Genomic DNA, 20,207 nt, shown 5'->3' with positions numbered 1-20,207 from the left:
ATTACAGTGGTATATACTATAAAATGTAACATTTATCTACCTAATCTGTGACGTTGTAAAGACTACGGCAAACCAGCTGTTCTCCCGTAGTAGACGGCTACAGTAGAACGTCAAGAAGTAGCAGTTAAAGTTGTGAACGCGCAATATGACGTCGGAATGCCGTTGCCGTTCCATCCTTGGCTGCTGCTTAAAGTCCCTAAATATGTTTGATGATTGCGCCTGATGTGCCCGCGCCCGCTCCGACCACCCCAGATGCTGCCTGTTCATACACATGAGCACGGAGCTTAATCTATTAGTGCAGTGGTTCTCAACCTTTTTGGGCCAGCGCCCCCTACCCATTATCCAGGCCCCTCACCGGCCCCCATCAAATAAATCAAAGTCTAATTGTCCTGTTACAGAGTTTTTAAGCATGTTGGTGGTTTTCATTGCTATAGCTTCAGTGTTGTTGAGATGCAGATATATCTTGTTGCCCCAAATTTAAAAAGACTAAATAAAAATGACATAGTGGACATGGTGAGTAAATCCTACATTAACACATAAACCCTACTTTACTATATTTCATAGATTTTGTGAGAATATTTCAAAGTTTACTTAAAAAAACTAAGTACAACCCTAATTCTAGAAAAGTTGGGACATTTTGTAAAATTATAAACTCTGTGATTTGTTCATTCTATTTTACGTTTATTTAATTGGCAAAAGTACAAAGAAAAGATTTCCAAAGTTTTCATTGACCAACTTAAATGTATTTTGTAAATATAAACATTTATTTATAAAATATTTATTGATTGATTTGAAGTATGCATCCCACTCCAAAAAAAGTTGGGACAGAGGCAAAATAAAAGTGAAAAGGTTATAGAAAAACCAAATAAACTGCTTTGAAACACAGCAAGCAGGTGAATTGGTGAGGGAATCATGTTTGGCTATAAATGAAGCTTCTCAGTCTTTGCAAGCAAAGCTGGATCATGGCTCAAAATGTGTTTATATTAACAAAATAAAACTAAGTTGGCCAGTGAAAACACTGGATTTTTTCTTTGTACTTAAGTCAATTAAATATAGGCTAAAGAGAACAAATGACATATTCTTAATTTTATGGCATTTCACAAAATGCCCCAACTTTTAATTGGGGTTGTAGAAAGATGGGAAACATATGCTCCTCATTTTCAAAATAGATACTGTTTTAGTGCTGTCCTGATTTATTTGTTATAGTCAATAAATTTCAAATCTTGTTTTTTTTTTTTTTTTTGTCAGTGTGTTGTGCCAGCTATAATAATAAGAAGTAATGTTTCCTAAGCAACAATCAGCATAATTTCTGAAAGATCATGTGACACTGAAAGCTGTAGTAATATACTGTAGCTTAGCATGAGAAGAAAACACATTTTAAAATGGTAGATTTACTGTTTTTACTGTAGGCTGTTTTTTTAAACAAACAAATGCAAACTTTTTTATGAACCCATTAACAAATCATACTGACCTTTTTTAATGGTAGTGTACATTATAGGCTATATTTTATTTATAATATATAGGCCTGTTTTAAAAGCATGTATCTTAACCCCCAAAACAGCTCATACATAATTTTATTTTATCATTTATCATTGAATAGCACATGACATTCATCACATTTTTGATTTATCATTTTAAGTATCATTATCATTGGAAGCAAAAATGGAGCAAAAAAGCCACGTGGATATAAATTAGGCTACAACTGTGAGCTTTGAATAAACTCTTTAGAAATTTGGTATTCAAACCAACCGCAGCCAATCAACAAACAAAAGTATTAATATTAATTTTTCTAAACAAGAAAAAAACATCTCTTGCTTTATCGTGTGTAAATGCTTACTATTGTTGTGACGCAGCAGCTGCGCTACAGAAAGTCAAGCAAACACTGAAGTGCTGAAGTCGTTGCTAAGGAAATGATACACCGTCAGGTCTAGGAGCGGGAGTACTGGTGTAAACTAGCAGTGAACAGCACTACTACACTGACCGCGAACAGCGCCACACGTGTGTTAAAGCACATCGATCCCGTTACAATCAGTCGTTCAGTAACAACTGAGCGCGAGCGCTACAGTAAACGGGTGCCGCGTTCTGTTTCTGCTGCGGGATTCCACACGCCTGCGCCACAGACAAGTTGAGAAATTGATATAGAAAGTGCGTTTTGATGTATCCAGTAAAGACAGCGTCAGGATGTGGCAGACTGTTTTCTTTTGCAAGTTTCAGCTCATACATCTTTGGTGTAAACTCGTCTTGACCAAACGCCCCCCCAGGAACAGCTCAACGCCCCCCTTTCAAAAATACTGCTTCCAGCGCCCCCCCGATGCTGTCCGAACGCCCCCGTTGAGAAACACTATATTAGCGCATTCATCATGTGGAATGTATTTGACTGATGGCGCTCTAAAAAAGTGGGTGGGTCCGATATCATTGGTCTTCAAAAGTGGGTGGGTCCTGTCCCACCCGCATTCAGGTTCCGACGCCCATGCCATTCAATATTTGCTTTCTAAATTCAAGACAGTGACTTTTTTTGGCCAGGCAGTGTATGAAAATTTAAACCCATTTACACAGCACAGAAATAAAATATGTAAATATGCCCACGCATCAGTGATGGAGTACTCGAGTCCTGGACTCGGACTCGAGTCCGACTCGAGTCACTATTCTTTGGACTCGAGTCCGACTCGAGAATCCACTCTCTGGACTTGTGACTCGACTTGGACTCGCGGATTGATGACTCGTACTTGGACTCGGACTCGAGGATATATATATGGGGTTAGAATCGTTGCATAATTCCAAATAAATACATTATGATCCACAAATAAATGTAAAGCGATTGACAAAAACAAAGCATATTCACAAAATAAATAGAATGAGATCCACAAATAAATCTTAGAGTTCCACAAACATAAATTATATTCACAAGTAAAAAAATTAGAATTGCAAATAAAAAACATACTCACAAATATTTTTTTTTTTTTTACAAACACAACTTTGCCCGGCATTTATATGTGAATCGCGTACTGTGCATTTGTAGATCGCTGCGCGTATTTGTGGATTGCTCTCTGTGCATTTGTGGATCGCAGCGCATATTTGTGGATTGCTCTCTGTGCATTTGTAAATCGCTGCGCGTATTTGTGGATTTTGAAACATTTCAAGCGTCAAGACGCACACTGATCCACAAATGGATGGACTCCACCCACCTTCTACTTAAGCCAATCAGATACCGGCCACGTGGGGCTGACCAATCGTTGCATGTTCTCGCTCCAACCAATCACGTTTTGCCTTACAATCAGTGCGGGACCAGCCGTAATTCAGGACAATTAACCAGTCTCTTCAAAATGGACGACCAGGACAGTGGTGCTCATCACAGCATTATTGTAATAATATCTAAAATAAAACAAGTAATGTTATGTGTAATGTAATCAGTGTTTCATGTATCACTGAGTCGATGCGTGTTTTGACCGTGAGTGTGTTTAGCAAACTGGTATTGTACGGTGACCGGGAGGGGAGGTCTTCGGTTCACTTAGTTTTGTCGTGGCCACGACATATAAACTCGTGAGAACGTGATAATATAACACAGCCACGAGATATTAATTTGTGGGAACGTTATATTATGTCGTGGCCACGAGACCGTTTTGTCGAGGTAACGATGTCGTGGCCTGGAGAGGCTATGTTGAGGGAACGACTTCCATTTCTCGTGGCCACGTCTTATTATGATGAGGGAACGGCATATTTTTCTCATGCATAAACAAACCTTCGTGACCATAGCAACCTGGGATTATCAGAGTTGTTTAAAACATTTTTACTAACATGAAACATTTAATTTAATATTTGTATATTCTTCTTCTTCTTCTTCTTCTTCTTATTATTATTATTATTATTATTATTATTATTAATAAGAACGTTATGTAAGATCGAAATTAAGGGAAAATATAAAAATATAATAATAGGCTAATAATAATGATGTTGATGAAGATGATGGTGATAATAATGGCCTAATAATAATATACAAATATTTTGAAGACGATTGAGGGATGGGTAAAAATGTTTTCTTGTATGCCTATGTTACTTAGACTACTTTAGGTAACGTTTATTCATTATAAACTTAATATGAATGCTGTTTACATTGCGTGCAATATAATAATTTATATTATAAAACAATAAAAGAAATTATGAAATAATCTATAATAATTAATATAATAATTTATTAATTCAAAATAAAATAATAATGAATCCACCATCTCTGATAATCCCGGGTTGCTATGGTCACGCAGGTTTGTTTATGCAATAAACTGGTGTCCACAAGAAAAATATGTCGTTCCCTCAACATAAGTCGTGGCATAAGTATGTCGTTACCTCGACAAAACGTTCTCCTGCCCACGATGTAATATGACGTTCCCACAAATTAATATCTCGTGGCTGTGTTATATTATCACGTTCTCACGAGTTTATATGTCGTGGCCACGACAAAACTAAGTGAACCGAAGACCTCCCCTCCCGGTCACCGTAGAATACCAGTTTGCTAAACACACTCACGGTCAAAACACACATCGACTTAGTGATGCATGAAACACTGATTACATTACACATAACATTACTTGTTTTATTTTAGACATTATTACAATAATGCTGTGATGAGCACCACTGTCCTAGTCCTCCATTTTGAAGAGACTGGTTAATTGTCCTGAATTACGGCTGTTACTGATTGTAAGGCAAAACGTGATTGGTTGGAGCGAGAACATGCAACGATTGGTCAGCCCCACGTGGCCCCGGTATCTGATTGGCTTAAGTAGAAGGTGGGTGGAGTCCATGCATTTGTGGATCAGTGTGCGTCTCGACGCTTGAAATGTTTCAAAATCCACAAATACGCGCAGCGATTTACAAATGCACAGAGAGCAATCCACAAATATGCGCTGCGATCCACAAATGCACAGAAAGCAATCCACAAATACGCGCAGCGATCTACAAATGCACAGTACGCGATTCACATATAAATGCCGGGCAAAGTTGTGTTTGTAAAATAAAAAAAATATTTGTGAGTATGTTTTTTATTTGCAATTCTAATTTTTTTACTTGTGAATATAATTCATGTTTGTGGAACTCTAAGATTTATTTGTGGATCTCATTCTATTTATTTTGTGAATATGCTTTGTTTTTGTCAATTGCTTTACATTTAATTGTGGATCATAATGTATTTATTTGGAATTATGCAACGATTCTAACCCCATATATATACAATCGGACTTGAGCATTCATCACTTTGTTTTTGACTAAATATGTTATAAAAAAACACTTTTCCTGTTTCGTGCCCAAGACCGGCCGCGATCTCCCTTCACAGACACTGCTACCTCTCGCTCTCTTTGCTTGACAACACACTCACTGACGTCACTCACTTTTACGCTCGTGCAATGCATGATGCATGATTCGCGGGCTAAATGTTCACATTTGTAAAATGCAGAAAGACGTGCCCCGGATCGTGAAGTTCGGCTACGCGAATTTTGCTTCTAATGCTGGAAAGAGCAGCGCTAAATGTTGTGTGTGTAATCGCACAATTGAGGAAAAGACTGGGACAACCTCAAACTTTAACAGACACCTGTCACACCGCGGTCAAGTGAGCCGCCATCTGCGAACACCCGGTCAAGTGAGCCGCCATCTGGAGTTTGCTGCACGTCGATTAGTGGAATTACGGTACGGAGACACGAAGCGCCCAAAAAGGCTGACGAACAACTATATTTCAGCAGTTAAAAATTAAATGTGCTCGGAAATAGAAGAAAAGTATTTACAAAACGTATTTATATTGTACATTATAGAAGATACTGTTGTATTACATTCCAATAAATTATACTGTGGAGTTTTCTGGAAAAATAAATAAAGTCTGTGTACATTCTAACACTTAGTATTTGCTCCTTTTTTTTCTACATGCATTATTAAAATTTCTTTAGAGTTACCATGAACATTTCAATAAATACTTTTTCTGAACAGCCATGTCTCTATCTGTGTTCACGATGTTTTAGTGTAGAATTTTACAGAAAGTGAATGGCAGTAAGCATTATATAGCTCTCATCAGTTCTTCACATTTATGGAAAAGGAAAGGAAATTACGTGACGTGTGGCCAAGTATGGAGACCCATCCAAGTGCACACACACAGTAGTGAGTAGTGAGGTACTTCAAACCCTGCCGGGCCTGGGACCCGAACCCGCAATCTTTCGGTTGCATGCCTGACACCCTGACCATTAGACCACGGCTGCCCCGTGGTTTTGTGAACTTGACACATATGACAATTAAGTAACAAATGCAATTTGACCTGTTACTGAATTGTCATTTCTGTCAAGTTCATGGGACCATAACTTCTAAATGCTACTTTGGAAATGACTGTAATTTTGTGTGGTGACAGTCAAGAGACTTGGGAATAAGCCCCCAGTGAATTTTTATATCACCCCCAAAGGAAGCTGAGATATAGCGCCACCAATTGGGCCAATGAAGCAATTTGACCTGTTACTGAATTGTCATTTCTGTCAAGTTCATGGGACCATAACTTCTAAATGCTAGTTTGGAAATGACTGTAATTTTGTGTGGTGACAGTCAAGAGACTTGGGAATAAGCCCCCAGTGGATTTTTATATCACCCCCAAAGGAAGCTGAGATATGGCGCCATCAATTGGGCCAATGAAGCAATTTGACCTGTTACTGAATTGTCATATCTGTCAAGTTCATGGGTCCATAACTTCAAAATGCTATGGTGGAAATGACTGTAATTTTGTGTGATGACAGTCAAGAGACTTGGGAATAAGCCCCCAGTGGAATTTTTATATCACACTCAAAGGAAGCTGAGATATAGCGCCACCAATTGGGCCAATGAAGCAATTGCTGAATGTCATATCTGTCAAGTTCATGGGTCCATAACTTCAAAATGCTATGGTGGAAATGACTGTAATTTTGCGTGATGACAGTCAAGAGACTTGGGAATAAGCCCCCAGTGGAATTTTTATATCACACTCAAAGGAAGCTGAGATATAGCGCCACCAATTGGGCCAATGAAGCAATTTGACGTTACTGAATTGTCATCTGTCAAGTTCATGGATCCATAACTTCAAAATGCTGTGGTGGAAATGACTGTAATTTTGTGTGGTGACAGTCAAGAGACTTGGGAATAAGCCCCCAGTGGAATTTTTATATCACACTCAAAGGAAGCTGAGCTATAGCGTCACCAATTGGGCCAATGAAGCAATTGACCTGTTACTGAATGTCATTTCTGTCAAGTTCATGTTCCATAACTCCATAACTTCAAATGCTGTGGTGGAAATGACTGTAATTTTGTGTGGTGACAGTCAAGAGACTTGGGAATAAGCTCCCAGTGGAATTTTTATATCACACTCAAAGGAAGCTGAGCTATAGCGCCACCAATTGGGCCAATGAAGCAATTTGACGTTACTGAATTGTCATATCTGTCAAGTTCATGGGTCCATAACTTCAAAATGCTATGGTGGAAATGACTGTAATTTTGTGTGGTGACAGTCAAGAGACTTGGGAATAAGCCCCCAGTGGAATTTTTATATCACACTCAAAGGAAGCTGAGCTATAGCGCCACCAATTGGGCCAACAATGCAATTTGACCTGTTACTAATCTGTTATTAATGCCCAGTCCACATTTACATATATATAAAACATATGTGGACAATATATATATATAAAATACATATATATAAAACATATGTGGACAATATATATAAACATATGTGGACAATGTACATAGATATATACAGTGCAGTGTACAGTAACCAACAATGCAATGGCTTAATCAGTTTAATTCACATTCATTTGTATAATGCATTTCACATCACATCTTTTTTTTTTTTTTCAGAAACCAGAATAGTATTTATAGGAGTAGGTATCAGAAAGAACAGTTGAAATCTAGTAGAAATTATAGTACTTACAGAATCTAGTAAAAATTATTATATTTACAAATTCTATTTATGCATTAAGCAAACTTTGATTGCATTTTAAAACAATGAAAATGCCATAATTTTGTATCTGGAGTCCTCGCAGGGGTAGGTGTCATCTATTCACAGGTGCTGGGCCATATTAAGTCTTCATAAGAGGCTAGATTTAAAAAAAAAAATCGTTTTACACTTTCAAAGGATGAAACGTTCAATAACTAATGAATAATGTTAGAATTATTTGAATAACAAATAATTAGATTTCATGTTGACAGCCCGTTTTCCCTCTTATCTCAGTGTTATTTACATTTAAGAATCGTTTATTGTTCGTATTTGAAAAAGAGACGGTCCCTAAGTCGAACGTGAATAAGAAGCTAAGGAAGGCGGAAGCGTGGCGTTTTTAAGGTGGAACGGATAGGTCAATAAGAAGCTGCGAATAAGAAGCTGGATGCAGCCTGGTCGTAAAACTTGATACAGACAGAGTCTTGGGCATTCTGAAGAGGAAATTACAATAATTTCTACCGTAGCAGTTTGAAGTTATGGACCTATGAGTTTGACAAATATGACAATCAGTAACAGGTCAAATTGCATTAATGGCCCAATTGGTGGCGCTATATCTCAGCTTCCTTTGAGGGTGATATAAAAATTCCACTGGGGGCTTATTCCCAAGTCTCTTGACTGTCACCACACAAAATTACAGTCATTTCCACCATAGCATTTTGAAGTTATGGACCCATGAACTTGACAGAAATGACATTCAATAACAGGTCAATTGCTTCATTGGCCCAATTGGTGGCGCTATATAGCTCAGCTTCCTTTGAGTGTGATATAAAAATTCCACTGGAGGCTTATTCCCAAGTCTCTTGACTGTCACCACACAAAATTACAGTCATTTCCACCATAGCATTTTGAAGTTATGGACCCATGAACTTGACAGAAATGACATTCAATAACAGGTCAATTGCTTCATTGGCCCAATTGGTGGCGCTATAGCTCAGCTTCCTTTGAGTGTGATATAAAAATTCCACTGGAGGCTTATTCCCAAGTCTCTTGACTGTCACCACACAAAATTACAGTCATTTCCACCATAGCATTTTGAAGTTATGGACCCATGAACTTGACAGAAATGACATTCAATAACAGGTCAATTGCTTCATTGGCCCAATTGGTGGCGCTATAGCTCAGCTTCCTTTGAGTGTGATATAAAAATTCCACTGGGGGCTCATTCCCAAGTCTCTTGACTGTCACCACACAAAATTACAGTCATTTCCACCATAGCATTTTGAAGTTATGAACCCATGAACTTGACAGATATGACAATTCAGTAACAGGTCAAATTGCTCCATTGGCCCAATTCACATATCATTTTCCTAATGTATCTTATCTTCTTATTTTCTATGCTACCTCTCGACTGACCTGTCTTCCCCTGAAATATGATGTTTGTGTATGGTCGGAGGGGTCCAATTTCGCTGCATGTAACAGTGTATGTGACAAATAAAGGCTTTCATCATCATTTTAATGAACATTCTATATGATTCATAGATTAAGTAATCAATACATTTTTATTAGTTAAATGTGCCATAATGTATTAATTCCCTTATCACTTATTTTAACTAATAGTGTAAATTAATGTGATCATTACCACTAATGATTTGCAAAGATATCATTATGTTCTGACTTTACTTGTTGAGGCACAGGACTATTAACTAATTGTTAAGTAATATGTCATTGTGGTTATGGATTTACAATTAGTTAGTCATGTGCCTCAACAAGTCACAATATAGTGATACATTTGCAAATCACTAGCTAATGAGTGTTTAAAGTAGACAACTGGAAGTTGAAGTACATAGCTTTGAACACTGTGGTAATTAACATGAATTTACATCATTAGTTAATAAAATAAGTGATAAAGGAAATTAACACATTATGACGCATTTAACTAATAACAATTTAATGATTACTTAATCTATGAATCATATAGAATGTTCATTTGTTGCTGATGAAGGAATCATTAATAAATGCTTTAGTTCATCATGAATTATACATTAACTTGTGATTATCTGTGCATTAATTAAGCATGAATTAATGCATATTTTTACACATATTGTAATGTGTTACCAAGATTTACTTTTCATTTTATGTCAAATTCTACAATTTTCCTGTTAACTCTAAAGACTTTTTTTTTTTGAAATAATAAAAGACATTTTGCCTTTTATCGCTATTATTATTATTATTATGAAAGGACACATCAGAAATGACAAGAAGCAACATGGGTGTGAGATCAGGAAAGGTCCCCGAGTCGGGATTCGAATCCGAGACGCCCGGAATGCATCGGCGCTGTATGTTGGCGTGCTGCCCACAAGGCTATCAGCATCAATCTCTTTGAAGGATATATGACAGAGAATATAACAATATATATGCTATATAATGCATTGTGACAAATTGCCATTCATTTAAAATTGCCATTCTGTACAAATCTTCTCTGAAATCTCGTGAAACTTGATACAGACAGAATCTTGGGCATTCTGAAGAAGTATGAATAGAAATCTTGCTGTCAGGTTTGAAGGAATTTAAATAATGCATGTATAAATGTGAAAGAGTGGTCAGTGCAATGTCACAGACTTTGTATGAATAGAAATTTTCCTGTTAACTATGAAGACTTTTTTTTTTTTTTTGATAAATGATAAAGAATATTCTGCCTTTTATCGTTATTATTTTACAAAAGGGCACATCCCGAGTCGGGATTCGTACCCGAGACACCCGGGACGCATTGGCGGTGCATGTCTGTGTGCTGCCCACAAGTCTATCAGCATCGACATCTTTGAAGGATATATAAGAAAATATAACAATGTATATGCTATAAAATGCATTATGACAGACTGGCGTTCATTTTCTGTACAAATTCTACACTAAAACATCGTGAACACAGATAGAGATATGGTTGTTCAGAAAAAGAATTTATTGAAATGTTCTGGTAACTCTGAAGAAATGTTAATAATGCATGTAGAAAAAAAGGCGCAAACATTCAGTGTTAGAATGTATTTTAACAAACTTTATTTTTTCAGAAAACTTCACAGTATAATGTATTCGAAAGTAATTGTATCTTCTATAATGAACAATGTATATACGTGTTGTAAATACTTTTTCCCTGTTTTCTAGCACATTTAAATTTTAACCGCTGAAATACAGATGTTCGTCAGCTTTTTTGGCCGCTTCGTGTCTCCATACCGTAATTCCACTAATAGACGTGCAGCAAATCCAGATGGCGGCTGGCGTTCGCAGATGGCGGCTCACTTGACCGCGGTCTCACCGTGCAAGATTGAGCAGTACCATGCTTTCAAATCTGATGCTTTTAAAATGCAACATGAAAATGCAGCATGATTAAACAAGCAATTTGTAAATTTTCTACGCTAGTTCTCAATCAGAAGTTCACAACAATGGAAGTAAACACATGCTTTTGATGGCGTCGTAAAGTTGCAAAGTGTGTTGCAAAGTGTATATGTCAAATCAGTAAATAAACTCCCTTTGCAATTGTGACAGTGGTGTCATTTTTGTTTAATGTAGAACCTCTTTAATACATTTTATCAGTTTTTTGAAGGTCCCAGAGTGGAGACATGTAGGCACTCTCAGACTCGAATACGGGACTCGAGACTCGACTCGGACTCGAACACTGGGGACTTGAGACTCGACTCGGACTCGAACTCTGGTAATGGTGACTCGACTTGGACTCGACTCGGACTCTTCTTTGGTGACTCGGACTTGGACTCGGACTCGAACACTGGGACTCGAGACTCGACTCGGACTCGACAGTTGGTGACTCGACTACAACACTGCCACGCATGTGATTTACATTAAGTAAATGTAAATCGCTTTAGATTTACAGTACTAGTATGGCTACAAACTTAAAAAAAAAAAAAAAAAAAAAAAAAAATAACAATCCACATTTTGAGTCCAGGTAGCTACCTTTACTTGTTTTGTGAGACATGACGGTCATTCTGAGGTACAGCTTCTAAATACTACTTTGTTTTGAATGCAGGTCAACAGATCGAAATCGACTCAATCCAGCAGAAACTCAAAACTATTAAACTGATGGATATGAGTGGCACAGAAAAACTGGATATTGGAAAAGTCGAATATAGTATTACAGGGTGAGATGCATGCCCCATCCAATTCATGGTCCTACTGTATAAGTTCCTACTATGCACTTCCAGTGGTTAAGTTGACATATTCAAAATGAGCTCTCAGTAATTCTATAAAACATATTGATCCGTATGCCCCACAAGATTTTAAGTGATTTTCTAGTGCTGGCATTTTAGAGTTGTCCCCTACTGATAAAATAAAGTGACATTTACTTGTCCTTGTGAAACTGACTTTAAATAAATAAATAAATAAATAAATAAATAATGCCATTTTGACAGAATCATTTGATTATCAGTACATATTATTTTCTACGATGAAACAAATAGTTAAATAAATGAAACTGAAGAGGAATCAAAGAAAGGTGGAAAATAAATTTGAAATATAAAATTGATTTGTATGCCCCACAAGATTTTAAGTGATTTTCTAGTGTTGACATTTTAGGGATGTCCCCTACTGATAAAATAAAGTGAGATTTACTTGTCCTTGCGAAATTGGCTTTAAATAAATAAATACATGGCGTTTTGACAGAATCATTTGATTATCAGTACACATTATTTTTTTTTTAGAAGTCCAATGAAACAAAGAGGTAAATAAATGAAACTGAAAAGGAATCAAAGAAAGGTGGAAAAAATATTTATATACATATATATATATATATATATATATATATAGTGATAGCAGATAGCAAAAGCTTCTCCGATTTACCTTATAGGATGCAGATTGTAAACCTTGGACTTCCTAAATCAGCAGTGGGCTTCGTTCCGGGCACTGGAATCTTGCTTTCAGTTGCCAATGCCTACATCACTCTGCGTGGAAATTGGAGAGTCAAGTACTTAAGGTTAATGTAAGTAGACATTATTAATCATTATACCAACATTATTAATTCACACTAAACTTTAATTTAATAAATTCATTATTTAGCTAAATATCTGAACGCTTTGTACACAGAAGGGACACTGGGTCATTTGATCTGACTGTGAATGAATTGGCTGTTAGCAGCAATATTGAAGTCAAGAGTGATGGCACCGGCCACCCAACAGTCAGCATGACCAACTGTGCAGCGACTGTGGGAAGTGTCAAGGTCAAACTTCATGGTGGAGCTAGGTAAGACTGTGCAACTAACACACAACAGTCAAGTCAATATGCAAAGCCAAAGTGCTGAATGCTAAATCACCATATTATGGGCTAGATTTACTAAGCAAGGTAAATTAGTGTGAGGGTGCAATTCCAAAAAAAGGGCGAAGGGTAGTGGAAAGTGTTGTGGCTGATTTACTGACAATGTGCAAATTGAAGAATAAAATGCAACATCCATAATGACCAACTCAGTCTCCCAAGAACAGCGTGAATTAGCATAAGGATATGTTTGAAGAATGTCTTCCTCTGGCATAAAAAAAAAATTATACCAGTGGAGAAAATTCTCTCCCTTCTACCACACACCCTCTGTTCTTTGTGGCTCCCCTCCTGACAGCAACAATCACAGCCAATTAGCCCATTATATACTCATCCTCAAGGCATCCTAGGTGTATATGACTTCCTTCTTCAGACAAGTCCTATCAGAGTTATATAAAAAATTATTCTGCCACTTCCATGCTTTATAATGCACCGTGTTCCGTTTCAGTCAGTCACGTTCGTTCTTCGTTAAATCAACTGACTTCAGGGGTGTTACTCAGAAGCCTCAATCACCTCTGAGCTTTAGAAGAAAAGGCAATGAGAATTGGCGAGTGGAATTTGCATGCCAAGCCACTCCCCCGTACATACAGGCATCTAAGTTGGCGACGTGCATGCACTCGTTCAATTTTTGCTTTGAAGCTGATTGCTTTGTGAGTGCTGCTTCTGACTCTACAAAGAAGTAGAATCATTATCTTAAGCTGCAGGAGTTTCTCAGCTGTGAAACTTCTTTTGTGCATCCAGCGAAGAGACCTGCTATAACACAGATAAGTGGTGTGGTCCGCCCCTGGGCACACCAGCCAAAAGAGCAAATTCCTACAGCATACATGGTTGTTAAGAGTGTCTTTCGAGATGTCTTTCCGATTATGTTCTTCTGGGTGCAGTAGTTTCCGTACCCCTTATAACGGACACGATCACTGTCTTACATGTCTGGGCCATAAACATGCGGAGAAAGCGTTTAGCGTTTGTGGATGGTTCATGCCCATACTGCGAGTGCATGCTCATTTCTATGCTTAGGTCATGGCTCTCATTCATTATGAGTCTGCCCCACGCTCAGCACTACATTGGTTAAAGACAAGTGAGACCTGTCAGGATTTACAGTGGGTTTCAAGTCAGGAATGCTCCATCTGGCCAGCCCCCACGGAAGTCCAGCTCCTCACAGCATAGCACTGTTGAGCTTCAGGATGTTGGCACTGGTTCATCCCACTGCGGGACCACTGTCTCATTCGGAGCTCTTGAGAAGGATAATGTGTCTATCGCTGCATCAGAGGAGGGGCTGTCATCTTCAGAAGTTGAAGATTCTGCTGATCAGCCTTGGCAGCTGCACAGTCTGAGTCCGAGGCTGAGTTGGTGCCCATGCTCCTCCGGTTGGAGGTGATCTCTCCATCTTCTCCCTAGTGCTCGAGGCTTGACGGTTGGTCGATCATGTTTGAGCTCTTCCCTCCTCAGTACCCTCGACGGTGGGGCGGCCAGGAGGTACGTTGATGTCTGCCATGTGGAATGTGTGGTTGCGGTGCACCAGTGACCACAAAACGCCACCACCTGGGGAAACCGTCTGCACCCTTCTTCCAAAGTATGTAAACTGTTGCCAGCTCTGGCTGCCAAAGCTTACAGCGCTGTGGCCCAGGCCACCATGGTGGTCCAGAAGCGCCATCACTGGCTATCCTGGCTGAGATGCGTGACGCTGACAATGTTGGCTTTCCCGACGCCCCCGTCTCACAGGCCAGCCTCTTTGAGTTTGCCCAGCAGTTCAGAAACAGATGGAGGCCATCTTGCCCCAACGTGATTCACCAAAAACCAAGCCACGTCTTTGTCTGCCCGTCATTGAGGGCGCCCCTCTGCGGCTTCAACACTTGCCCTGCCCCAGAAAAAAACACAGCCCGCCTCTTGGGGCACTGTTAGGTCTCCTCTGAAGACCGTGAAGCGTCCTTGAGACAGGTCACCCAGGGATAACAGGAACTGTTCTTCGGGGGACATTGACATCTGCAACGTAACGTCTCCATTCCCTCAAAGTAACATCTCCTCCTTTAGGGAATGAGGGTTACATACATAACCAAGATGTTTCTCTTCAAGAGTCCAAAGAAATCCATAAGAAAAAGTGCCTCACGGGGGAGTGAATATAGGTCTCTTGTAGCGCATCAATGTGTTTTTGTAAGAAAAATATCCATATTTAAAACGTAATAATCACATTTCACAAACTTCCACTAACTGTTGAACATCGAAGCCGTTCTGGGCGGATGATATAGGACGTTGGCGTTGCACATGCAAAACCAACGTTTGTTCACAGGAGCAAAGAAAGCAAAGTGTCCTTAGCAAAGGAAAACCAGACTCCTTTTGGCTTGTATCAAAATCCTCACACATTTTCCTTACAGTTCCTTATTTTGTACTTCTAATTCATAACCGGTGTTGTTGGATTCATCTGAAATAAAGAAGTAAAATCTTACCCAGGACTGTTTTTCAAATGTACATAACAGTTTTTCACTAAAACATTCAAGTCTTCCAGCCATTGACTTTTACTAAAATTGCAATTTACAATCTCCTGTTGTTAAAAATTGTTTAGGTAAAACCAGATTTAAAAAAATGGGCATTTTTAAGCCCCAGTGGGTCAAATTTACCCACTGTATAATGCCTATATTTCCGCGCTGTCATTTTCTTGCCGCTTATGTTTTTACGTTGTACACTCAGTGAATTAGTGGTTAACTTTCATAAATAAAGCCAAAATAAGTGAAATAAGGTGAGTTATAGATTCTGAATAGGTATTAAAAGCACTAAATGCCTTGAGCGATGAAGAGTGTGATGGTGGGGTCTGGGGAGATGAGTGATGTTTCTGGGGTCGGCTCAGCATCTGACGGCTCATCTGACAGTGATCCAGATATCATATTTAGATGTTTTAACGTTACTCATATTGTTCAAATTTTGGATTAATTATTTAATGTTTGTTTAGCCATTTCTATTGTTTATTGTTTGCTACTGTGTTGCTATTTATTCTAGTCTGCCCCATTTCCCGAAAAAAAAAGATCTATGATGTATGAATAAAACCGTTTTTTGATTATCTTAAAGGGGTCATCGGAAGTTTACTTTTACATGCTGTTTGAACATTAATCTGTGTTGGCAGTGTATGTACAAATCTACCCTGTAATCCCTACCCTGTAAAAATCCATGCAGTGGATTTTAATTAATCTGTTAAAATAATATCCCCTTTTTCAAATCAAGCCATTCTCAGATGCCTGTCGGTGTGGCGTCAGACCCACAGAGGACACTCCCACCATAGTTGATTGACATGAGCGTCTTACCTCAGATCAGCTGTAACAGTCCGACCTCCATGTTTTGATGCCAGAGCAGGGATGTAAGTTAGACAAGAATTAAGCGATTGAGGTGTTGTGTTACTGGATGTAATAATGAATGTAGTGATCGTCATTTACTCCAGACATCTGAGCCGCTGAAGATGCAGTAGATTAGGTTTGTTTGTGAATGGAATGCACCTCCCGATCTACAGATATCCGTCTATGTTCGCACCAATCATTCACGATCCAGCTTCACTTACAGCAGAAGTGAGTATAAGGGTTTTTTTTATGAATCTTTGCGATCGCCCTTCCTAATAATGTGCTAGTTAGCAAGTTTAGCGGCTAAAGTAAACAGGCGCGTCTCTCCACAGAGAGAAGAGAGGGGCGAGTGAGCAGAGCTCATTAATATTTAAAGAAATCTCGACCAGAACAGGATGATTTTTGCAGAGCTGATTTTGGCAAGGTAAAAAGGGTGTTGTTTTACACTACCACTGAGAATTTTTAACCAAAGTATATTATAGACTTTTCATTAAGACCCTAAAGACTTGGCATCTGATGACCCCTTTAAGTTTATTGATGTTCTCTTATTCAAATTATAAATAATATAGCTAAACAAATCAATAATTAATTAGGTGAAGCTGTGCGCTTGAATTTGTCATTACATCATCCTATGCAGTGTGGTGAATTATATTGCTCGTTATTGTCTATAGGCTATTTTAGTAATTGATTAATGACATTGTATTATAATATCACACCACCCAAATATGTATTTGCTTCCATCTAATACTTGTTGTCAGTGCAGGCTTGTTAAGCTTATATTTACCATTATAAAAAGTGATTAGTGTAGCCTGTATTAAAAAAAAAGAGCCTTAAACCTAAAACAACAGGACAAAAATATGGTGGATGATTAGACATAATCATTTCACGACTCTAGTGACAGTGACAGTAGTCATGTGTGTGGGTAAAATTTACCCGCTGGCGGTTTTAGGTATACTGCGACCCCTGGTGGTTCTAGTGTTAAATAATTGGCCAAACACCAGTAAACTGACTAGCACAAACATTTTAAATCTTGGGTGATTCATTCTAATACACTCCTCACATGAATGCTGAAAGAGACACTCTTACAAATGCATATGCAATACGTTCAGCTGCAAAAAAGTCATTGCTCACACCTTTCCAGTGCTATTTTTTCACTGTGCATCTTCTGACAGTAGTTTAACACACAAAAAAAGTTTGCACTGGCACAAGCTGTTAGCGAAGCTGGCCCTGTCACGTTCACAATTCAAATAAATACAATTTTTTTTTTTCAATACAGTTGATCTTTTAAATTAATTTTTTAATGCAGAAGGAGCCATTCCACAAAATAGCTATGTTATAAATGCTATGCAACTTTTCTTCTCCACAAATATTACATAGCATTTTTAAAAAGAGGACGTTCTCAGAGGAAGTGCAGTCCTTAGCTGTTTTCAAATGGATTCAAGTGAAAATAGCAAGATGATGGAAGAGTAGGGACGAGGAAATCAGGAACATGCACTTTAATACAAATCCATACACAGGAACTGGAACAGCAGGGTATCCACACGCAAACACACGAAAATAGCACTAAATGACTTTAAGAAACAAACGAGGAACAGAACCAAACTTAAATACCCAGGCTAATGAGACGAGGACAGGTGTGAATGATTAAACAATGACGTCATAATAGAAAACGGAACGGGAAAGACCAAATAAGGGCATACAAGGGAAAAACCAATGAAACAGTCCACAAGGGTGTGACAATAGGAGTCCACATTTACGTTCTTATAAGTATCACTGTTTAGGTTCTTCAGAAATGACAAAAGCAGATTTTCAGTTTATACATGAAAGTTTATTCATTGTATACATATGAGTTTGTTTGTGTGTCTGTGGATGTTTCTGTCCAGAGTGGAGCACATTGTACCAGTACAGATGAGTGAAGCCAGCTAGAAAACACTTTAGAAGGACGTTTGATAAGCGTTTGATAATCAGTTTATCTGCTGAATTAAACCTTTCTAATAGTTGAATTTAGTTAGTAAACATGTCAGGAATTCATGTTATTAATGAACCAATAAACAAACAAACAATTGAAACCTAGTTTACACCTAATGACTGCGTTAGTACAAACATGTCATTTTATGCACTAATATTTCCTGTATTTACGACAGCTGGTTGTATAGTCTCTTCAGTTCCTTCATGAATACGGCTTTACACAAAGCTCTACAGAAACAGGTAAGGAGTTTTGGCTTTGGGAATGTCTCTACACTACCCACTAAATGAGCACTGAGATGCAGTGTAAGACATGCCTGCGTTTCACACACAGTCTTTCTGCTGTTTCAGATCTGTCGTTCAGTGACGGATTCTTTTGCTGACATGAACTCCTTCCTGAAATCATTAAATGGTGATATGATAAATTAATATGAAAATCAGCATCATTAAATACAATTTTTGAGTACACACCAAAAAATGACATTTCTCTCGTTGTCTCTCGACTTTTAGCCAAAGTGGATCAATATGCTGAAATTGAATACACCATGGTGGAGTCTCCTGTCATTTCTAATACTATGATTGAGTTGGGTTTTAAGGTAATCTTAATCTCTATGGTGTGTGATATTTCTCTGAAACATAATTGTATATCTAGATCTGATGAGATGTTTTCGCACTTACACTAGGGTGAATTCTATAACATTGGACAGCACAAGGAACCCCCCTTTTCCCCAAAACCTTTCTCATTGCCATCTCAGGAAACTAATATGCTGTACATGGGAGTTTCTGCCTTCTCCATTAACTCAGCAAGCTTTGTGTACCACAGAGCTGGCGCCCTCCGCCTCTACATCACTGATGACATGGTGAGATGCTGATGAAATCAGTCACTCAGATCTGCAAATGCACAGCACCTATCGCTGGCCTCCGTTACACCTCCTCAAAATATTGGATGAGAACATTTTGTTTAGTATTTGTAGGAGTTTCAGCGAGTAATCAAATTTAAAGTAAATCTCACTGTCTGTGACCAATGTTTACCAAGCTTTGATGACTGATGATCTAAAAAATTCAAAAGCAGTAAAGCGTTAACAAGAGTAACTGAGCACAAATTAAATTGTTACTGCCTTGAGTTATAATATTTAATATAAAAAGTATTAATGTATAAAAAAATATGATAAAAGTAATGAGATATTAGAAATGCAGAATTAAGCGATCTTTTTACAGATATCAAGAATTAACATTTTAACAAGTGACAACTGAATTCTCGATTTCATGAATTTGTATTTTAACTAGTAAAAAGGTAATTATTGATATCCATAAAGACACTACTAAAAGTAATTTGGTAACACTTCATTTTAAGGTGTCATAATACAGAGTGCTTACCTAATTAAGTACTTAGTAGTAGCCATTGTACTTCAATTAAACAAAATGTACTTACCATGTAAGTAAGTTATGGAACAGCCTGTAATTACAGTTTGTAATTATGTAGATGTAATAGGCAGCCACTGTTAACTGTTAGCCACAAAGGTCTGACTGTTACATATGTGTTACACACTTTATACAACGTAATTAAAAATGTAAGTACACAGACTTAAAATAAACATTAAAGAATGTACTTAAGTGTACTTCATGTGTATCTATACTGTACACTTTATCCAGCTGCACCTTAGTTTGATTTAACCAACCAGTACACAGCT

At 38.0% G+C, this 20,207-nt stretch overlaps 1 protein-coding gene across 4 annotated transcripts in view; it reads left to right on the top strand.

Annotated features, from left to right (window-relative positions):
* LOC127171472 (bactericidal permeability-increasing protein) overlaps positions 1-20,207 on the top strand; it is a 33,074-nt gene that overhangs the window by 10,700 nt on the left and 2,167 nt on the right. The window contains exons 3-10 of one of the 4 annotated variants that reach the window (XM_051120159.1): positions 11,510-11,730; positions 11,958-12,069; positions 12,774-12,905; positions 13,010-13,165; positions 18,696-18,759; positions 18,868-18,928; positions 19,027-19,112; positions 19,200-19,376. In XM_051120159.1, coding sequence (XP_050976116.1) covers positions 11,631-11,730; positions 11,958-12,069; positions 12,774-12,905; positions 13,010-13,165; positions 18,696-18,759; positions 18,868-18,928; positions 19,027-19,112; positions 19,200-19,376 — 888 coding nt within the window. In that variant the 5' untranslated portion in view covers positions 11,510-11,630. Of the gene's footprint in view, positions 1-11,509; positions 11,783-11,957; positions 12,070-12,773; positions 12,906-13,009; positions 13,166-18,695; positions 18,760-18,867; positions 18,929-19,026; positions 19,113-19,199; positions 19,377-20,207 lie in introns of those variants that run through there. The other 3 variants (XM_051120160.1, XM_051120158.1, XM_051120161.1) reach the window with 3 other exon arrangements.

The sequence above is a fragment of the Labeo rohita genome, chromosome 9 (assembly GCF_022985175.1).
Source record: "Labeo rohita strain BAU-BD-2019 chromosome 9, IGBB_LRoh.1.0, whole genome shotgun sequence".
Taxonomy (NCBI): domain Eukaryota; kingdom Metazoa; phylum Chordata; class Actinopteri; order Cypriniformes; family Cyprinidae; genus Labeo; species Labeo rohita.
The sequence above is the reverse complement of the archived record's forward strand: the minus strand, read 5'-3'. Positions and strand labels throughout refer to the sequence as shown.